General features: G+C 38.8%; 1 protein-coding gene across 1 annotated transcript in view; it reads right to left on the bottom strand.

Annotated features, from left to right (window-relative positions):
- LOC127632797 (voltage-dependent P/Q-type calcium channel subunit alpha-1A-like) overlaps positions 1–22,473 on the bottom strand; it is a 132,602-nt gene that overhangs the window by 92,635 nt on the left and 17,494 nt on the right. Inside the window, exons 3-17 of the mRNA XM_052111570.1 lie at positions 16,557–16,648; positions 15,989–16,141; positions 15,667–15,854; positions 15,432–15,535; positions 13,191–13,306; positions 13,016–13,057; positions 12,814–12,900; positions 9,874–10,080; positions 7,224–7,336; positions 6,923–7,035; positions 4,910–5,041; positions 4,716–4,788; positions 2,276–2,393; positions 1,916–1,983; positions 729–835 (exon numbers count right to left, since the gene is read on the bottom strand). Coding sequence (XP_051967530.1) covers positions 729–835; positions 1,916–1,983; positions 2,276–2,393; positions 4,716–4,788; positions 4,910–5,041; positions 6,923–7,035; positions 7,224–7,336; positions 9,874–10,080; positions 12,814–12,900; positions 13,016–13,057; positions 13,191–13,306; positions 15,432–15,535; positions 15,667–15,854; positions 15,989–16,141; positions 16,557–16,648 — 1,713 coding nt within the window. The remainder of the gene's footprint in view (positions 1–728; positions 836–1,915; positions 1,984–2,275; positions 2,394–4,715; positions 4,789–4,909; positions 5,042–6,922; positions 7,036–7,223; positions 7,337–9,873; positions 10,081–12,813; positions 12,901–13,015; positions 13,058–13,190; positions 13,307–15,431; positions 15,536–15,666; positions 15,855–15,988; positions 16,142–16,556; positions 16,649–22,473) is intronic.

Below are 22,473 nucleotides of genomic sequence, written 5' to 3'. Positions count from 1 at the left end.
CATTTTATACTTAAATATATATATATATATGCATATTCATGGTATTTATGAGTGCATTAGTGTCAGAGGTGTCTTGTAAGAGTATCACCTTTTATTCATGAATATTCATGAAAATTTGCATGGCTTCATTGCTGAAGTGGGGGTGTTTCTGTCCTCACTACACTTTCGGACACATAATTGGCAGTGAAAAAAATGCCTCCTGAATTGAACTAAACCTGAAAAGGTTCGAGGAGGTCAGAAAACAGTTCATTTAGGGACTACGCCAAAGGTCGGAATGGTGTAATTAACATTAAGCTGCATTTAAGAGCAACAGATGTTAAAGGAAAGTCCCTACTGAGTGAAACGGGTTAATAAAAATGATGTCGTCATGAAAATGTTAAAATGCCAAAAGGTTTGTATGAGGGTTAAATTTGGAGGTACGGCTGAAGTTAGAGGATAGAAGTCAATGGAACATCTCCATCATTGATAGAAAAACAAAATGGCTTTCGGTTAGTAGATAGTCAAGCCTGACATTAGTTACAATGTGTAGAACAGTCAACGGCTTCATAAACATACTTAATAATGATTTGTGTGAAGGTTAGGTGTAGGTTAAGGGAATAAAAATACAATCATTAACTCACTAAAGTACAATGGAAGTCAATGAAAAGTCTCCACTTTGATAGAAACACAAACATGGTTGTGTGTGTGTTCGGAGAGATTGCTGACGATCAGTGTGTGGTGTAACTCACGCAGCGATTGAGAGGTTGGCGGCAGACAGCGGACTGACTTCTGCTACTTCTTTCGCTTTCTGCAGAGCGATCTTCTGAGACGTGGCCTCCTCTACCTCCTGTTCATCCTAGAAAAGTAAAAAAAAAGAAACATGGCAATAACCGCTGCCAACAGAAACTGGCGGTTTTCACACTGGGCATGTTCGCTGTGGTCCGAATCCGAGCTCCCCCCACAACGATGGTCTGGTTTCAGACTCACATGTGATTCTGTCGAACCCGGGTGCTTTACTGATTAGCCCTAATCAGGCTAATCAAGCCTCAGAGAGGGCTAAAGGCCGACTGGAGACCGCAGTGGGACAGAGAGAGACATTTACGGGCAGCTGTCCGACACATTTGTGTGTTTGTCTTTTCGTTTCAGTTTTTCGTTCAAATATTATTTATATTGTCAAGCCGGTTCTCGCCTCCTCCTTTCCATGAATCCCTTTAATCTGGTGCTGAATTCCAGGAAGGAGGAGGGATGCGCCATAGTGGAGTCCTCGCCACTACCATCCACCCCAAAGGAGCAGCCGCGGCCATCCGCCGGAGGACAGAGGAGCCCGGCCGCATGAGAGTGGATGAACGGCCACCAACCGCGAAGGGAGAAGGGGTGCCTAACCGACCGCCTGGAGCTATCAGGGCCGCTGCCAGGGGCGGAGGAGACCCCTACCAGCCGCTGAAACGCGGCAGGGTATGAGACCGCCGACCGCGGGTGGGGTAGGGTTCCTGGCCGACCTCCTGGAGTGGTAGAACCGCTGCTAGGGGCGGGGGGATACCGCTTCTGTTTCGCAAGAACGCAGCGGGGCATTCCGTCCGCCAGGGGCCGGAAGACTGCCTCCGATCTGTCTGGGGAGGCGCGGCTGTCCTCCATTGGAGGTCGGAGGAGTGGCCGAGGACCAAGCTATGGAGTATCCATTGCAACCAAACTCCTCCTACAGGTAGTCTCGGGTTCGTTACCACAGTCCATTACTTACTTTTTATGTGAACATGCGCTGTTTCTGACTAAACTGCCAGTGTGAAAGCCCCCAAAGTTATCCATTTCCACTACATCAGCCTAAGCTACACAATTGGTCAATACTTGAGTATTTTTGCGTGATCTAAATGTTTATTCTTCTTCCTATACAGGCCAGTTATGACTACATAAATCAGCCAGAGAGGCTGTGAGAAGCTACCTTTGTTAGTTCCTGAGCATTGGCCAGGTTGTCCACAGCGATAGCCAAGAATACATTCAGTAGAGTGTCTGAGAGCATAGGGTTAAGAAACAACCATACACAGTGTTGTTTAGATCCTCTGTCACTTCTATGTTTATAACTATTTTTACATTATTAATTAAATGTACATTTTAATTGTACTTGATACATTTTGATGTGTCTGAACTTTAAGCTTCTTTTAACGTAATACTGTATTTGTGCCTATTGCATATTTTCATTTACCCACAAAAGATATTATAATCGGCGGACCCCTACAGCACTTCTGCAGAACCCCTATTGTGTCTATGACAGTATGTGCTTGTGAGTGTTTAAGAAGGATACAGTTGCCAAACAACGTGAGGACGATGAAAAATACAGAGAAGATCATTCCTCTGTCCACTCCTCCCTGAGACTTTATGCCATCATACATCACCACATTCCAGTCCTCACCTGTTAGAATCTGAGACATACACACAGGTGTTTATCAAACACACAAAGAGGGTTGGGAATGGAGAACAGGTTTATATTCTGAACCAGTTGCATAAAAATAAACAAAAAATAAAACAGAATAATTTTCATGACTTTTGGTTCCACTAACGGTTCTTGAACGCAAATGCAGACGGGAACCTGTTACAATACTCTGATGATGTTTTCTGCTGCTCCATTCAGATGCAGCGCTGCTACTCTACTGAATCTGCAGTGTGACCTGTGTAGACTGATTTTCGAATGAATGATTCTTATGAGTCGGTTCTTTTGAATCTAAAGAGCGAAACATACAGTGCGACCTGTGTAGACTAATTCCCGAATTAATGATTTTTATGAGTCGGTTCTTTTGAATCTACAGAGCAAAACATACAGTACGACATGTGTAGACTGATTCCCGAATTAATGATTCTTATGAGTCGGTTCTTTTGAATCTACAGAGCAAAACATACAGTGCGACCTGTGTAGACTGATTCCCGAATTAATGATTCTTATGAGTCGGTTCTTTTGAATCTACACAGCGAAACATACAGTGCGACCTGTGTAGACTGATTCCCGAATTAATGACTCTAATGAGTCGGTTCTTTTGAATCTACAAAGCGAAACATACAGTGCGACCTGTGTAGACTGATTCCCGAATGAATGATTCTTATGAGTCAGTTCTTTTGAATCTAAAGAGTGAAACATACAGTGCGACCTGTGTAGACTTATTCACGAATGAATGATTCTTATGAGTCGGTTCTTTTTAATCTACAGAGCGAAACATACAGTGTGACATGTGCAGACTGATTCCCGAATGAATGATTCTTATGAGTCGGTTCTTTTGAATCTACAGAGCGAAACATACAGTGCGACCTGTGTAGACTGATTCCCGAATTGATGATTCTTATGAGTCGGTTCTTTTGAATCTACAGAGCGAAACATACAGTGCGACCTGTGTAGACTGATTCCCGAATTAATGACTCTAATGAGTCGGTTCTTTTGAATCTACAGAGCAAAACATACAGTGCGACCTGTGTAGACTGATTCTCGGATAAATGATTCTTATGAGTCGGTTCTTTTGAATCTACAAAGCGAAACATACAGTGCGACCTGTGTAGACTGATTCCCGAATGAATGATTCTTATGAGTCGGTTCTTTTGAATCTAAAGAGTGAAACATACAGTGCGACCTGTGTAGACTTATTCACGAATGAATGATTCTTATGAGTCGGTTCTTTTTAATCTACAGAGCGAAACATACAGTGTGACATGTGTAGACTGATTCCCGAATGAATGATTCTTATGAGTCGGTTCTTTTGAATCTACAGAGCGAAACATACAGTGTGACCTGTGTAGACTGATTCCCGAATGAATGATTCTTATGAGTCGGTTCTTTTGAATCTACAGAGCGAAACATACAGTGCGACCTGTGTAGACTGATTCCCGAATTGATGATTCTTACGAGTTGGTTCTTTTGATTCTACAGAGCGAAACATACAGTGCGACCTGTGTAGACTGATTCCCAAATGAATGATTCTTATGAGTCGGTTCTTTTGAATCTACAGAGCGAAACATACAGTGCGACCTGTGTAGACTGATTCCCGAATAATGATTCTTATGAGTCGGTTCTTTTGAATCTACAGAGCGAAACATACAGTGTGACGTGTAGACTGATTCCCGAATGAATGATTCTCATGAGTCGGTTCTTTTGAATCTACAGAGCGAAACATACAGTGCGACCTGTGTAGACTGATTCCCGAATTGATGATTCTTATGAGTCGGTTCTTTTGAATCTACAGAGCGAATCATACAGTGTGACCTGTGTAGACTGATTCCCGAATTAATGATTCTTATGAGTCGGTTCTTTTGAATCTACAGAGCGAAACATACAGTGCGACCTGTGTAGACTGATTCCCGAATGAATGATTCTTATGAGTTGGTTCTTTTGAATTTACAGAGCGAAATATACAGTGTGACCTGTGTAGACTGATTCCCGAATGAATGATTCTTATGAGTCGGTTCTTTTGAATCTACAGAGCGAAACATACAGTGTGACCTGTGTAGACTGATTCCCGAATTGATGATTCTTATGAGTCGGTTCTTTTGAATCTAAAGTGCGAAACATACAGTACGACCTTTGTAGACTGATTCCCAAATTAATGATTCTTATGAGTCGGTTCTTTTGAATCTATAGAGCGAAACATACAGTGTGACCTGTGTAGACTGATTCCCGAAATGATGATTCTTATGAGTTGGTTCTTTTGAATCTACAGAGCGAAAAATACAGATTACATTTGGTTCCCCTAATCCTAGCATACCTGAAACACTGTCATTATGGCAGCAGGGAACGTATCAAAGTTTGTGGGAGGAGTGCCTTGGTCAAAGTTAAACCTGCAAAGAACATCAAATGGATTTGCATAAACATGACAAGCCGTGCATTGTGATTGGTCATATGCATCAAAATGAGAAGCTGGTTTGCATCTAGAGCATTAGGGTGCCGATCTATACTGACTGTCCACCGAAAAGCTGCATGCCGAGAAGAGCGAAGACCACAATGAAGAGGAACAGAAGGAAAAGTAAACTGATGATGGACTTCATGGAGCTCAGAAGAGACACGACCAGATTTCGCAGAGATGCCCAGTACCTAAAAGAGAGAAACAGAGAGAGAAATAAAGAAAGAAACAAGACTGTTCTTAGCATAAACCCCCTAGAAATGCTAGCATTTACTCACCTTAATGTCACTTCAAATCCACATTTTTTATTCTGAATCACCAATAATGACTTCATTTTCAGTATTTTGCAATTGCATGGCTTTAGAAGACTTGGAATATAGTGCACAAGTCACACAAGCAACTACTTTAGAGCTTTTATGGTCACTTTCAAGGCCGATTTATACGTCTGAATCGAACCAGAGACTGTTTAGCAGAGACGGGCCACTTCTATTAAAATGAATGGGAGAAACTGGAACGCCTAATCAAGGAGCTCACGTGCTCAACGGTCAACAGATGTAGAAAGGAAGTCCCGCCTTACAGGTAAAAGAGCCAATCACCTTTTAGATACAGACATCGCATGCCAACAACTCGAGATGCATGCCGGGTAAATTTAGTTTTTTAGCATAATATTGATACCAGCGTTTTTCAGATTGCTTATTTGTAATATGCTCTTTCATCGTAATCCAACCGTTTTGGAGATTTTGGACTTTCCCCATTCAAGTAGATAGGAGGTGCACTGGCATGATTGGAAATAGCCTCTCGAGAGCGTTCCAAAGATGGCCGACAGTGGACTGACTTGTTAGATAAGACTTTGATCGAACCTATGCCATAGCCTTACCAAAAATGTAACTACATGTCCCGTCTGTGCAGACCAAAACAGCTGTGATTGGTCCGCTTTCTAACCAGAGATAATTCACCAAAAATCGGAGGTAGCATCGCATTTCATCCAAGATTATCTAAAGATTTAAGCATCGTATCACGTTGTATTTGGGCTCATTTTAATCGTGAGCTTCTGCTCTTTTTATAATGAGTAAAAGTGTTCAAAGCGAAAACTCTACAAAAGACACATTTGTTTACAACTTATAAACTTTCCCAATACAGTATACTGTAGTATATTTGGTATGCAAGTGAAGCAATGTTTGTTGTTTTCTACTGCACATCTTTCTGATCTGTAACAGTAAGTGTACAGTAAAATATAATATTTCAGAAGTTATGAAAATGAAACATAAAATGTGCCAAAATCTTTGTTTATTATTAATAAAGCGACTCGAGAGCAAGCATACAGTATATGTCTGATTTATGTTCTCACTGCATGGCAGACAACATGTGTAGTAAATAATATGTACCAAAATGAAAAGGCATTTTTCACTCAACAAACTAGTATTTTTGGCTGTGTACCCTCAGACATAGGCGGAAATCGCGGGGGGGTCGGGGAGGTCAGGACAACCCCCCCCCCCCATCTGAGGGTTGCCCCCCCCTAAAGTATCATTAAAATATGTGTATTGTAAATAATATAATGATATATTCTTAAAATAATTGTTTAAGAAATAAAATAATACAAATGCAAATGGGGCAACAACAAAAAAAACCTTGGTGTCCCCTTCAAAAATTGCTCTTGAGAATTGTTATGTTTATTACCCCCCAACATTTTGATGAAATTTTCGCCCCTGCACTCAGAATGACATAACACACCAACGCAGAACTATAGTGTACATGCAAACCACCACAACAGAAGTATAAATCAGCCTTTAGAGCTTTCATTGTGTGACCATTCAGTCTAACATCTCCTTTTGGATCCTGTAGCAGAAAGAAAGTCATTCAGGATTGGAACAACATGAGGGTGAGTAAATGGTGACATAAATGTTATGCTTGGTTGAACTATCCATTTATCCCAAACAAACCCTTGCTTAAGAAATACAGGTTCAGCAGCGTACTCTTGTTCTTGGTTAAAATCTAAAGAGAGGACCAACACAAAAACGGACAAAAGTTTGTGATTGAACATCCAGAGGTTAAAAGAAAGAACCAGAACGCACTTGGTGACTTTGAAGATCCGAAGAAGTCTGAGAGCACGTAACACACTGATTCCAAAGGATGCCCCCGGCTTAACCATGGCCCACAACACCTCAAATATGCTGCCAACGATGACCTGAAACACGTACACAGTCAAATCCCAAAACAGATATGGAACACTCTGAGGACTGGCTAACAAGGACTCCAGTATACATCTAATGTAGGCCAGAGACTCGTGGAGGTTAAAAAAAGAGGAGAGAGAAAGAAAAAGCCAAAGGGAGAGAAAGTGAGACGCAAAATGGGCCAATAGAGAAGGGCACTCACGGCACAGTCGAAACAGTTGAATGAGGAGTGGAAATAAGGGCGCGTCCCCAGTCCGTACATCTTAATCAGCATCTCTGACATAAAGAGGCCTAGGAAAATGAACTCAGCATAATCTAGAGAAAGATAAAAACAGGTTGGAGAGATAAAACAGAGAAAGTTGGAGAACGAGAAAGAGCAGAAGGAAGAAGAAAGTGCAAGAAGTGTAGGACACTTGGGAAGAAAAGGACGATTTTTCGATTAATCACGGTTTTCATTTGAACCATCCCAATATCGATTCTTAAAATCACAAGGTTGATCTTGGGTGTTCAAGCACTGGCTAATCTCGTTAACAAGGCAAAAGCAAAAGAGAGTAGACAGAGAAATGCTCATGGAGTTACATTAATGCATTGATGTATTATTATCATATAGTGAAGACTAGGACTGGGTAAAAATATCGATTTTCTAATGCATCGCAATCAAACAATATGTGACTAAAATAGTCAGTTTGGTGTGTATCCTCACGAATCTCAATTACCGTCAATCAGCACATCTTATCACGTGGCTTGTTGTGCGTTACCGCGGAGACGTAGCGTGTGTGTAGGCTTCACTCTATTCTCCGCGGCATCCACGCACAACTCACCACACGCCCCATTGAGAGCGAGAACCACTAATCGCGACCACGAGGAGGTTACCCAATGTGACTCTACACTCCCTAGCAACCGGGCCAATTTGGTTGCTTAGGAGACCTGGCTGGAGTCACTCAGCACACTCTGGATTCAAACCCGTGACTCCAGGTGTGGTAGCCAGCGTCTTTACTTGCTTTCCAGCATAGGTAAAGACCGACAATTCAAAGTACATTTATGTCATTATACATTACTTTTTAAAATTTCTGAATATTTACTTGTGTCACGATTCACTGTTGTCTGCCCTGTGTTTTGCCTCTGTCATCTGTTCCCCATGGACTACACTTCCCATAATTCCCTGCCCTCATCACTGCCAGCTGTCTTCCACTGTCCTCACCTGTGTGTCGTCTACTCATTAGTCTTTTTGTATATTATGCCCTGTTGGTTGCTTGTTCTTGGTCAGTTGTTGAATGTATGTATTTGAATGTATCTAGACCTACCGTGTTTTGCCCGTGCGCTTCGTGGATGTTTTTGCCCGTTTATGTTTTTGTTTCCCATTGTGGATGTTTTCTTTGTTCCCGTGTCTCCCAGTTCTTTATTTTCCATTCGTATTTGTTTATTTTTCATTAAACTCCGTTGCCGCACCTAGATCCAGCTCCTGAACTTTCTTCCCAGCATTACAGAAAACATAAACAGGCAAAAACATCCACGAAGGACTAATGAGTAGACGAACACAGGTGAGGACAATGGAAGACAGTTGGCAGAGATGAGGGCAGGGAATTATGGGAAGTGTAGTCCATGGGGAACCGATGACAGAGGCAAAATACAGGGCAGACAACAGTGAATCGTGACAACTTGAATACTTAGTTCTGGTGTTAAAAACGTAAGGCACTGTTTTCATAACCCTGCTCTTGTCTAAGGGTCAGTTTTGACCCGCAAATACCACATCGTTTTATGGTACTGGAACAAAGTGTTGAGACAAAATCAAGACCATCAAAACAAAGAAAATAAAAAAGACAATGTCATCTTTATAGTTAACTTATAGTAAAACAAATGGTTCCTTTCATTGTCTTCAAGGAATATTTCATGTTCAATACAAGTTAAGCTCAATCAATAGTATTTGTGGTATAATGTTGATTACCACAAAAATACATTTTGAGTTGCCTCTCATTTTCAATGCACTTACAATGGAAGTCAATGGGGGCCAATCTGTAAACATTAAAATACTCACTGTTTCAACTGTATAGCCACATTACATAAAGCATATGTGTGTAAATATGATTATAGTGTGATAAAATCACTTACTAACCACATCTGTGTAAAGATATAGCCAATTTTACAACTTCGTTACCATGACGATGTAACATCAGCAAACCCTAAAACCCTAAAATGACAAATGACGATTTAAACAACAGTACAGCTCGAATAATACATGAGTTTTAACAGAATTAATGTAAGTGCTTTTTATAAAATGATAAGCTTCACATTTCTGCCTTTAAACTCTCCAAAAATTGGCCTCATTTACTTTCATTGTAAGTGCCTCATTGTAACCCCCATTTTTGCTTTTTATTTATTTACTTGTTTATTGTAAGAAAAGGAGGGAGGTGTCTTTTAATTTTATTATTATTATTATTATTAGATTTTTTAAGTTCTAAGATGATATTACGCTACTAATATTCAGTACATATAATTTTTCTACCTATCATTATACACTTTGGGACCACAATGATAATGATTTCCATTAAGATGGATATTTAGTGCCAAGAATTTGTGCATTTTGAATCGTTTTCACTACGGGTCAAAAACGACCCGAGAGACAAACGGAGGCTGCAGTTTCTTGGAGAGTTAATACGTATCTGTATTAAATGACAATGATATCTAGTTGGTAATAAAAAATGAAAATGTCTCGAGAGTAAGGGAAATGGGAGATGATATAGGCTGGATTCGAACCCATGGGTCCCACATAAGCACCCAGGTCTGCATTGTCCAGAGCACACGCACATGTGCTACAGTAACAGGAAGTGCGACTTCCTAACAGGTTTACTCACATAGAAAGTCTGACAGTAGCTCGGGCTGATCGTAGTGAACGACAGCCACACACAGTGTGTTGAGTCCCACCAGACTGAGGACGGTCCAGTAGAACGCCTGCGTCTTTACGATTTTTCGAATGAAGAAACGGAGACGCCGTTCTTTCTTATTGAAATCGGTTCCATCAACCATTCCGCTCTTTATGCTCCCACGAGCAAATGGTGAGCCTGAGAATATACACACATACCAAAACTATTCAATCAGATCAGATCACTTATTCTGGAATGAACATTTTCACAGCTACTTGTGTTTCAAAACCTCTATGACTTTTTCGACCCGTTTGATATTCATGGAACAGTGTTTTTCCCCATACAATTAAGGTGACCGGTGACTGATTGTGCTTAACATTTTCTTTTGTATTCAACCTTGAAAAACGTTTTCTATAAAAAAAACTAGATATATTTAGTTGAGAAGCAAAATGATCTAAATAATGCACTAGTTAAGCATGAATAAGTCATTAATTAATCATTAACAGAAAGTAAGTCTATCTTAGCCATAATTGACAACTTATAAAATATCTCTTTGTGTGTGTGTGTGTGTGTGTGTGTGTGTGTGTGTGTGTGTGTGTGTGTGTGTGTGTGTGTGTGTGTGTTGTGATCAACTTGACCCCTGTTCTAAAGTAAAAAGTTTACTTATTCAACTTATTGGTTTGTTTTGCATTTATTAGGTGGTATTCAAGATTATTTAAATGTATTAAGACAGTAATTATGGCTAATTACTATTGGCTTTACTAATAAATTAAATTAAATATATTTTTGACTACCTGTCCTAAAGTTACATTTTCACCTACTCAAGTTTCTGGATTATTTTGCACTTATTTGGTGGTATTTGAAGTTTATTTAAATATATTAATTCAGTTATTATTAGTACTGGTTTTACTAAATTTTTACTAATGAACTACATAATTATTTCTACCAATCAACTAATTTCATCCACTGAATTAATCTTAAAATAAAGATAATTTGATAATTATAATATACATTTGTTAATATATATACACAACAGTTAGTTCCGGTCCTTGAATCTGATTGGACGAGAGACGTTCCATGAGAACTGATGGTCTGACAGCATCAGCACTCGGACGCTTCACTGTGTGTGTCACTCCACTTGTGTTCGTGCCGTTCTAAACTAAAGTGTAAGAGCAGTGCAGATCTGTTAAGAGCTACTGTTTGTGTTTTTATTTTTACATTACATATGTTAGCCAGCAGGTGGCGGCAAAATATTTTTGTGTGTAATATGAGCCAGTTTGGTGACGTGAAGTGAATCCGTTAGTCATTGTTTACATACAACAGCTCTTTGTGACCGCTTGTATTACTACTGCACTACTAAAGCTGGAAAATTGCTCTAAACGGCTTAAAACAAACAACTTCAGAATTAGAGCTCATCACAGCTGAGAGACACAACAGACTGATTAATTACACAATGGGTGCTGTTTAAAATGGTGGAGGACATTGCGGTTTCTATAGTGATCGACTCTTGTGCACCGGCTACTGTGAAATAGGGAGAATTACCCCCGCTTGGATGTTATTTTTCCACTGAGAAAGCTGATTTTCAGAAAGCTGACAGCATCTCTGCTTGGGAGTAGAAACAGGTGATAACACACGCTTCGCTCTCTCTCTCTCTCTCTCTCTCTCTCTCTCTCTCTCTCTCTCTTTCTCACACATACACACACACACACACACACACACATGTTGGTCTACCTATCATTATGAGGACTTTCCATAGACATAATGACTTTTATACTGTACAAACTATAGATTCTATCCTCTAAACCTAACACAACCCCTAAACCTAACCCTCACAGAAAACCTTCTGCATTTTTACATTTTCAATAAAACATTGTTTAGTATGATTTTTAAGCGATTTGAATTATGGGGACACTAGAAATGTCCTCATAAATCACATTTATAGCATAATACCCTTGTAATTACTAATTTGTAACTTACAAAATTGTCCTTATAAATCACAAAAACACGCACACACACACATACACACACACACACACACACACACACACCGTCCGTCCTTGTTTATTCAATAACTTGTAAGAAACAGCACAAGCCGTGATACTATTTCTGAAGTGACATTTTTTACTTACTAACGGAGGTTTGGACGCATCACTTGGTTTGAACCAGGAACGGCAGATTCTGATCCGTCACGTAATAAACGTATTATTGACCGTACTCAGTTTTTCCTAATTTTTTAAAATGTACTTGTTCATTGAACTGTTGTATATATATATATATATATATACATTACACTCGCAATCGTGCTATATAACCCTACATCAGCTCAGCTGTAATTAGCTACAGCACTCGACCTGTGGCCGAATCACAGCAGTGCTGATATAGGGCCAAATCGCACTCTTGCTCATGTGATATTGCTTAAATATATATATATATATATAAATTTTTTTTTTTTACTTTTAATAGGTGTTTTCAGTATATGCAGTAAAAATGTTTTAGTTTAAGTCATTTAAGTTAGTTTAATAATTTATTAATAACAGATTTAAAAGGCCGATACTAAATAGCCTTAAATAGTGGCGTAATATTGTTCAGTAAAAATTTTATATTTATTAAATTAAATTAATTACATTATAAAAATAAGACCTTCAATGAGTTGCTAATTATGGCCAAGATAGAGTTACTCTACATTCAGTTAATTATTAATTACTTTCTTATTCATGCTTAACTAGTGCATCATTATGGACCCTTAAAATAAAGTGTAACCAAAAATATTTGACAATAGGGTGAGAAGAAGAAGAAAAATCTTGATTCAGATTTCAAAAATACTCAGCAAGTAAATCATTTTTTAATTTCTGATCATAATAAACGATCACAGGATCTTCAAGTAGTTAAATTAGACCCTTAAATGACTCTCAAACGTGGTCATTTTCATACCAGCTGCGTCTCCCATGTGGTCCTCCCCCTCTTCTGGATTTAACAAGTCAGCTTTGTTTTTCTTTAATGTGGGCCTGCGACGAGATCCTGCTCATGCACACAAACACATACACACATTTGTAAATGATTATTCCCTTTTCCTCATTATAACATGTTTCGGCTGAAACTGTCTTAAGCAAGAACAAAATGAGAAAATCCATACGGTCACCGGTGCCATTGTCATCCTCGGAAAGAATAACCTCCTCTGTAATAAGAGAGATATTGTGTAAAGTACTGATAAATGCTTCCATACACTATATGTTAATATTCTGTTCCCAGTGATTTCTATGAATACCTCATGTAACCTATCCTGTATATCATGTGTTCTGTGCACACACCTGCTTTGCAGATCCACTCCAGATATCCGTTGAGTTCTCTCTCGATCTGTTGCTGTCGTCTGAGCTTGAGGAACTCACTCCTGTTCTCCACACGCTCTCTCTCTTTAGCAAACTCACTGAGATGAACAGAGACAGGCAAACATTCAATATCCATATCCACTATATATCCATATACTGTAGCTAACAATGTATTGCTCAATAATGTATTTAACAGTAGCTAATAATGTTTTGGTCGTTGCTTACACAAATGTACAATACGAATGCATTATGCCTATTTGTTGTTATGGGGGTCAATGACATGACACTCAATTATTATTATCATTGTCCAGAAGTTATTTAAAAATACATAAAAATTGCAATTGTATAACACATATAACGCAATGAACATTTTTGCCATTTCTGAGTTCAAAGTCGTTTCAGCATTTATTCTGGGGCTTAAATTTAAAAATGTCATGTGGTGTAACCGTTGTAAATTAAAGTCTCATTAAAAGCTATAAATTCATGAATTCTGTTTGCATAAATAGTTTGGAATAATCTATTAATAAAATAAAATAAATATAATTTTGTTATTCATTTAGAAAATAAGTCAGGTGGAGAAACCAACATGCAGGAAGCCATTCTGTTCTTATCTAAACAACAAAAAACATTAAAAACATAAACACCATAAAACAGAGACCCTTTTAGGCCCCTCCTGAATGTGGGTTTTTGACATTTATATAAAAAGACACACTCTGTTCAGGTCAATAAGTGTAACCCTGAGAAACATCTTGATGTTTGTGGCTCAAAAATTCATGATTTAAAAAAATTAAAAAATTAAAAAAAAAGATAAAAAACAAATTGACTGAAAAAATATGTTTGAAAACTTTTTTTAATGAATGATTAAGTTGTGTACACTCACGCGTATTCAAGTTGCAAAGAAAGTATTTTAACTCACTGCAAAAAAATATTGTCTTAATTAATAATTATGTCTTGTTTTACACTAATTATTCTTTAAACAAGATATATTGACTTATATATTAGGAATTGTTTACAAAATTTGGCAAACTCTATTTATTTATTTGTGGCCAATTTAACATTGGGGTAAGAAAAATAAACGTGTTTTCCCTTTGAATTAACATAAACCTTATGAAATTGAGTTCGATTTCTCTGAAAATAAAATACTGTATTTTATGCCATTTGGCTTGTCAAGTAAAATGTTCTTGTTTTAAGAATGTAGCATTTTTTTTGTATTTTTTTTAACAGGAAAACAAGACAGACTACTAATTAAATAAGAATACTTATACTAATTAACATTTATTTTATATATATATATATATATATATATATATATATATATATATATATATATATAAATATATATATTTTTTTGCAGTGTATACCTTTAATTCATGGCTACACCACTTTTATCCCAATGTTGGAATGCCCAATTCCCACTACTTAGTAGGTCCTCGTGGTGGTGCGGTTACTCGCCACAATCCGGGTGGTGGAGGACGAGTCTCAGTTGCCTCCACTTCTGAGACCGTCAATCCGCTCATCTTATCACGTGACTCATTGTGCATGTCACCGCGGATACTCGCAGCATGTGGAGGCTCATGCTACTCTCCACGATCCACACACAACTCACCACACGCCCCATTGAGAGCGAGAACCACTAATCACGACCACGAGGAGGTTACCCCATGTGACTCTACCCTCCCTAGCAACTGGGCCAATTTGGTTGCTTAGGAGACCTGGCTGGAGTCACTCATTTGAACTCGCGACTCCAGGGGTGATAGTCAGCGTCAATACTCGCTGAGATACCCAGGCCCCCAAATGACATTTTTAGCCATTGCATTTTTTTGTTGTTGTTGTTGTTGTTGTTGTTGTTGTAGTAGTGAATGCTTGAAATTATGCAGATTTATTTTTTATTTTGTTTTACAGATGCGGCCCTTGAAAGTGTGCCTTTGTTTAGGTGCTTTTACACAACCTATCATGCAAAATCGTGCGGTATTCAGGATGGCTTCACAACTTGAAAGCCATTAATAAGATCTTTTTTTATATAGAAAATTCTATAAATGTTTTTCAAGAGTGCTTGAAACCAACATGGACACAATAATTGCATTTCTACAAACTTGACACATGTTTTACATTTTAATTCTCATTTTGATTGCTTTCTTGAAAAATCGTATTTATCAATGACCCATAAACAGACAGACAGACAGACAGACAGACCAGACAGATGGACTGATTGATAGATTTTACCCAGAGAGGACACCCAACACCAGATTGAGCATGAAGAAGGATCCGATGATGATGAGCGGCACATAGTACATCCAGTTCCAGGCACTCCCTAAGGCATCATTACTCTGTAATACACAAACACATACACCCAACATCACCATTCAGATCCAATGACTATTTTAAGACTGTGACTTTAAATCTAGTAACATAGTGCAGAACATCTGTCCATTCTCCGAGTACAAGTTTTAAAACGTACGTAATAAAGCATGTCAGTCCAACCCTCCATGGTGATGCACTGGAAAACAGTCAGTACAGCGAAGAGGACGTTGTCAAACTGCGTAATGCCATAGTTTGGCCCCTCCCAGTAGCCCTTACACTCCGTCCCATTCGGACACTCTCGAGCCGGATGTGCCTTACCACAGGGCTGTTCGTCAAACATGTCATCTGGGTGATTTAAAGGCACAGGGTTTAAATGCATACAATTGAAAGGTCATTGGTTTTAGAATCGATTGATTGATTGATTGATTGATTGACAGAAAGAGGAGGAGCTCTTTGCAAGGCCTATGAGACAAGCTCACCTGTGGTTTTGTCAAAGCAGGTTTCGTGGAATTTGCCCATGTAAAACTCCAGGCCGATGATGGCAAACATGAGGATGGCCACAAATAAGAGCACACCAATCTGCAGCAGTGGAATCATGGCCTTCATAATGGACTTGAGCACCACCTGCAGGCCTGAAGTGTAATGACATTATTGCACCTTGTGCAAAGAGCAAAAACGCACACAAACCTCTGAGAAACATTGTTCACAGAGGAATAACTGTAATTACACATACATACATTTACAAAACGCCTACTCGTTCACCAATTCACAACTCACTAAAGAGTAAATGTCACATTCGCTATTTAGTTTGTTAAATGATGAAATAGTGAGCCTATATAAGTCTTTCCAAATGAGGGGAAAACTACTTCAATCTGACTGTTCAGACTGAGAAGAATTCCAAAAAATCGTAATAAAATTATTTTTATATTTGAATCGAATCTCAATACACTAATTAAAAACTTTTTTGAACTTATAAAAAAAAAATCACATTTTTGCTGCCTGTCTGAAAAAAATCGTTATATACACTCAAACAGACTTAATACTTACTTGGAATTCCTGACACTAATTTCAGTGGCCGCAACACTCTGACCGCTCGCAATGTCCGCAAGTCTAATTCTGACCCCACGGATGACAGGATACTGGAAGAGAGAGGAAAAAGAAAGAGAAAAAGACGATGAGACAAAGAAAGTGACAGTAACAGTGAACAGTTTATGCATAAATCATATTATGGTTCAGTCGTTACAAGAGCTGTTTCATCTGTTACTTTTCATGTAAACAAATACGCTTGCACACACACGCACTCACACACACACACACGCACTCGCACACGCACACACACACGCACACACACACATGCACACACACACACAAGCACCCACGCACGCACGCACACACACACACTCACATTGAGAAGAGGTCAATAGGAGGTAAATAATTGATCAGACACTTCTCTGATCTCACATCACACATCTGATCTTTAAGTGTGTGTGTGTGTGTGTATGTGTGTGTGTGTGTGTATATGTGTCAGCCAGCTGCACAATCTGACCAGTCGAACGGCCCCTTTTAATGTGCCCCACTATCTTTAGCAATCTATTATATTATCTCTTAATACTTTGCTTACACGTGTTTAGTTTTTTAACTAAATAGTAAAAAATACAATTTCCATCTTTATTTTTTTTAAACGTTTAACCGTAATTGGTTTTATAACCAAAACACATAAAAAAAAACAACAACCAATGAAACAATTTTGTTTTAAAATAATAATAATAATAATAATATCTGAAAAACTTTTGTCCACCTACATTCTGTCATGTTTGTATTTTTTGGGGGGATTTTTTAATGAAAAGGCACATTTAGTTTTTCATTTAGTCAAATTGAGTAACCCCAAGAAAGCTTGTTGATATTCATGACTCAGAAATACATGATATTTAAAATATAATTTTGAAAAAGTTTTTTAAATTAATCATTAAGTGAATTTACATTTATTAAGGGAAAGTATTTTTATTCCTTACCTGGTTAAACCAATTGAAATTTTGTAGAAAATGCTAGAAATGTTTTTTTCAAATGTATGAAACCAACAAGGACACATATATTACACTGATAAACCCGAAACTAGATCTTTCTAAGATTTGTCATTTTTATCACCTTGGACAACTTTATTTGTCATGCCCATAAATAAATGGACAGACAGAAAGACAGACAGACAATAGATAGACAGACAGACAGACAGACAAAAGATAGATAGATAGACAGACAGACAGACAGACAGACAGACAGAAAATAGATAGACAGACAGACAGACAATAGATAGATCGATAGATAGACAGACAGACAGACAGATAATTGATAGACAGACAGACAGACAATAGATAGATAGACAGACAGACAGATAATAGATAGACAGACAGACAGACAGACAGACAGACAGACAGACAATAGATAGATGGACGGATAGATAGATAGACAGACAGACAGACAGACAAACAGACAGACAGATAATAGATAGATAGATAGATAGACAGACAGACAGACAGACAGACAGACAGATAGATAGATAGATAGATAGATAGATAGATAGATAGATAGATAGATAGATAGATAGATAGATAGATAGATAGATAGATAGACAGATAGACAGAAGGACGGACGGACAGACGGACGGATAGATATAAGGGCAATATCTGTAAAAGCTTAACATTAATTGTTCATATTCATGTAAGTTCATAATGCATTAACTAATGTTGTCATTTACAACTTTTCATGTAAAGATTAAAAACCTTGTAAAAGCCGGGACACTGAATTGAGGTTTTAGCAGCCAGCCCTCTTCTTTTTTCTTTTTCCATGACTTTTCACTTCAATCTGAATGTTGCAAAGATCTCGTTCATTGGTGGTTATGATATAGAGCGCCAGGCACTAACTCAGTCAATAGGTCTTAATCTACTCTGCACATGCAGCAAACACCTACAGTACTTAAGCTGAAAGAAAAAAGATTTAAAAAAATAACAAATAAAAACCCGGACAGAATGCAGCAAATTCGTCTCCTGACTCATTCCCTAATGTCTTTTATTTTTACCTGTTCCTGTTAAAGGAATAGTTCACCCCAAAATAAATGATCTCATTATTCACTTCCCCTATAGCAGCCATATCACCCTGCAGCTGTAAGAGAGGCCAGCTGGGGGTGATCCCCCTGCGGTCTGTGTAGGTCTTAATGCCCCAGTTTAGTGACGGGCACACTATACTGTAAAAAGGCACCGTCCTTCAGATGGGACACTAAACTGAGATCCTGGCTCTATGTGGTCATTCAAAATACCAGGGCACTTCTCGTCAAGAGTAGGGGTGTAACCCCAGTGTCCTAGCCAATTTACCCCATTGACATTTCTCAATCATGGCCTCCTAATAATCCCCATCCATTAATTGGCTGTATCACTCTACTCTCTCCTCTCCACCAATAGCTGGTGTGTGGTGGGCATTCTGGCGCTCTATGCCTGCCGTTGCATCATCCAGGTTGATGCTGCACACTGGTGGTGGTTGAAGAGAGTCCCCAAATACTAGGTAAAGTGCTTTGAATGTAGTGTCAGAAAAGTGCAAACTCTCGCGTGAACTCGCCGACGCTCTGACGTCACGCAACAGCTATGTAATGCGTCAACTGCTGGCAGGAAGTTAAAAGTTATGAATCTACTGGAGTCGTGTGGATTACTTTTATGCTGCCTAAATGTGACATTTGGACCGTCAAAATGCTGGCACCCATTCACTTGCATTATAAGGACCTGACAGAGCTCTATCTTCTTCTAAAAATCTTCATTTGTGAAGAAAGAATGAGCACATTTTTTATTTTTGGGTGAAGTATTCCTTTAAGCCTTTTGTGATTCATTAAAGCAATAATCATTCTAAGTGTCGCCAAATATTTATAATAGACCAGTTGGTTGATAATCACGTATGCAATGGGAAATATGATCACAAAGAAGAAGGCCATGCCTCCTTTTACCAAAACCAATTGAGATCTTTAGATGGAACTGTCAGTAATTAATTTACAGATATATCAGCTGTCTCGCCTAGTGAATAACGCCTATATATGGCCCATCTTGTTTGATCAATAAAGTCTGAGACAGATGCTTACAGTACACGCCAATCTACATCTGAAACTCAAAGAAATTATACATTTACTGGTCTGAGATAAGGTCTAAAGTGCTCAGGCTGTTGATAGAAGATCACTTTACACTTTATTTCGTGGAACGGTGGAAACTTAGATGCGGGATGGAATAAACTGCCTCCAGGTCAGGCGGTGAAAAACACTTTATGTACAGTAAGTGCAGTGAGTATAACAGAGCGCCGTTGTCTGTGCTCATATTCAACTACACACTAAAAGGCCTGCGGTAAATTCAATGAGCAGCAGACTGACGTGTGTGAGGGGGGGAGTGCAAGTTTGAGACAGACAGAGAGGGAAAGAGACAGAGTAAGTGTGAGAGTATCTGTTCACAAAAGTCTGAAGAGACTTCTGGAGGAAGGCTTCAGCCCTTGCGCCCCGGTTAGATTAGAAGAATGGGCCTGTCGACACCTATTTGGCTGGTAAGAACTCTCTGTTGTGAACTGTCCAAGAAAGTGCCTTTCACAGGAAGCAGGTTGTTATTTTGAACCACCAAGCGCAAGTCATATCTACTTTTTGTGGCAGCACAATTTCTATGACAGTGCAAAGCAAAAGTGGGCATGTGTGGGAGTGTTTGCGCTACCTTTGGGTGTACTGTATGTAATTAAATTGGTGCAAAGCGCAATTCGCAATTGACCTGAAAAAGGTAATTGCGCTATGTTTCGGAAGCACATCTGTTTTAAGAGCAAAGTCCAAAATCAATCCGTGCAGTTTGCAGATTCCACCAGCAGGTGGTGATAAAGTTCATGTCCAAACTCTGAAAATACAGTGGAACATTAAATTATGTCCACTGTTGTAGCCGCTTTACAAAAACAAAAATGTTCAGTTATTTTAATTCTTAGTTTTTATTGAAACTGTATTTATGGTGTAATTTGTATTAGTAATTTTCCACCTGTTGTCGTAGAGTGATTTTAAAGTCACTGCAACAGAAGCTGGTGGAAGAAGTTATAAAGGGTCATATGGCTGAAGTTTATGTGTTTCCTGTTTCAATAAACAAATGTAATTATTAAAGCAAAAGTGACCAGTAGAAGTGAAGTGTGCAAAAAACAAACAAACATAAAAAAACACGATCCTTCCATCCACAGCCTAACCTGGAAGGCAAAAACAATCACTGTTAATATTAGCCATGATTTGTGTCACTTGATCAGTATGATTAATAATGCAGTACTTACATGATCTATAATTTAATGGAGCGTACATCCAAATCCTGAACCACATTTTCCATGCGTATATAAAGGAGCTGTCCTGTCATTAAAATATGCCTGACATTCAACAAGGACGCAGTTAATGCAGAAGAGACCGTAAGTCCATTTTTCTATTCTTCTAATTCATTGCATACAGTTCATTTACACTACAGACTTCTTATGAATGTGCTGTTTGTTTATATCGCTGGTGTTTGACAGGGAATGGACTGTATAATAGGATGCAGTCGATGCAATAACCGGAGAAGAACCTCAGAATTAAATTGCTCTTGACCCAGGCCATTAGCGCTTTGCAACGCAAACTCACCTGCACCTAGACTTAAATACCAAAACTTTATGACCATGCCCATTGGCTTTGCATTCACTTTCACAAATTTTTCTATTTTAGTTCTGAGTTGATTTTACATTTACATTTATGCATTTGGCAGACGCTTTTATCCAAAGCGACTTACAGTGCAGTTATTACAGGGACAATCCCCCCGGAGCAACCTGGAGTTAAGTGCCTTGCTCAAGGACACAATGGTGGTGGCTGTGGGGATCGAACCAGCAACCTTCTGATTACCAGTTATGTGCTTTAGCCCACTACGCCACCACCACTATTTTAGCGTAATGCAAAGTGGTTGCTAGGTGGTTATAGGCCAAAGTCTAAGTAGCCCAATCACGAGTCTCAAAAGGATGTTTTCAGACATATAGGACATTTGATTTGTTACAAAACAAGATTTTACATGGTTGCATTTTCTTCTTGGTTCTGTTCGCTTTCACAAGGCAACATTTTAAAACTGTCAAAAAAGGCCACATGTTAGCAAACTGTCCCCATTGGTCAGAATGTTTGTGCGCTGTTCCGAGATTTTGTGCATCCATTGATACTGTATACTGGTTAAACTGATATACCTGTAAAAATTTGTCAACCTTTACAAATGCTTATGCAAAACATCACAGCATGGTACAGATTGCACGTTTCAGTTACATAGCCGTTATTTCTGCATTGAAAAGTGCCTGTTCTCATGGTCACAGAACACACACAAACAGCACGTGGGGCCAAGAAAAAAAATGGTAGCTGTCAAAAAGTTGCTGAAGCCATTTTACCTGTTTTCTGATACTAACCTCAGGAATTATTAAACAACTCCTTTATTAAACATGCAATGTTGTCTAATATAGTCACCAAAAAAGCTTTATCCATGTTTTGATGATGAATTGATGCATGACCTACAACGCCTTCTCCAAAGATCAATCAGGCATGTTCATGGTTTCATAGGGATGCATTTTGGTTAATTGGTCCATTAGGTCGTATTGCATTCTCACCATAAGTAAACGCTTTTGCCATGCTCAAACATACTTAAATGAACGGAACCAATGAAAAAAACGCAAATCTGAACAGCTGAATAAATCTCAGTCTTTCTCACGAGGTTTCAGGAGGCAGTCACTACCCTCTGTACAGCGGTAGTGGGAGCGTACTGTAAAGAGAGTAAAGTGCGATATGGGGACACTCAGGAGAGGAAACAGTTAGCCTTGAGAATGACAGAGCAACAGAGAGAGAGCTAGAGGAAAAGAGATAGCCCAGGGAGAGGAGGATGACAGGGTGAAATAGAGCAAGGGGCCGAGGGATTCGCAAGGAGTA

This window comes from Xyrauchen texanus, chromosome 39 (assembly GCF_025860055.1).
Source record: "Xyrauchen texanus isolate HMW12.3.18 chromosome 39, RBS_HiC_50CHRs, whole genome shotgun sequence".
NCBI classification, from domain to species: Eukaryota; Metazoa; Chordata; class Actinopteri; order Cypriniformes; family Catostomidae; genus Xyrauchen; species Xyrauchen texanus.
The sequence above is the reverse complement of the archived record's forward strand: the minus strand, read 5'-3'. Positions and strand labels throughout refer to the sequence as shown.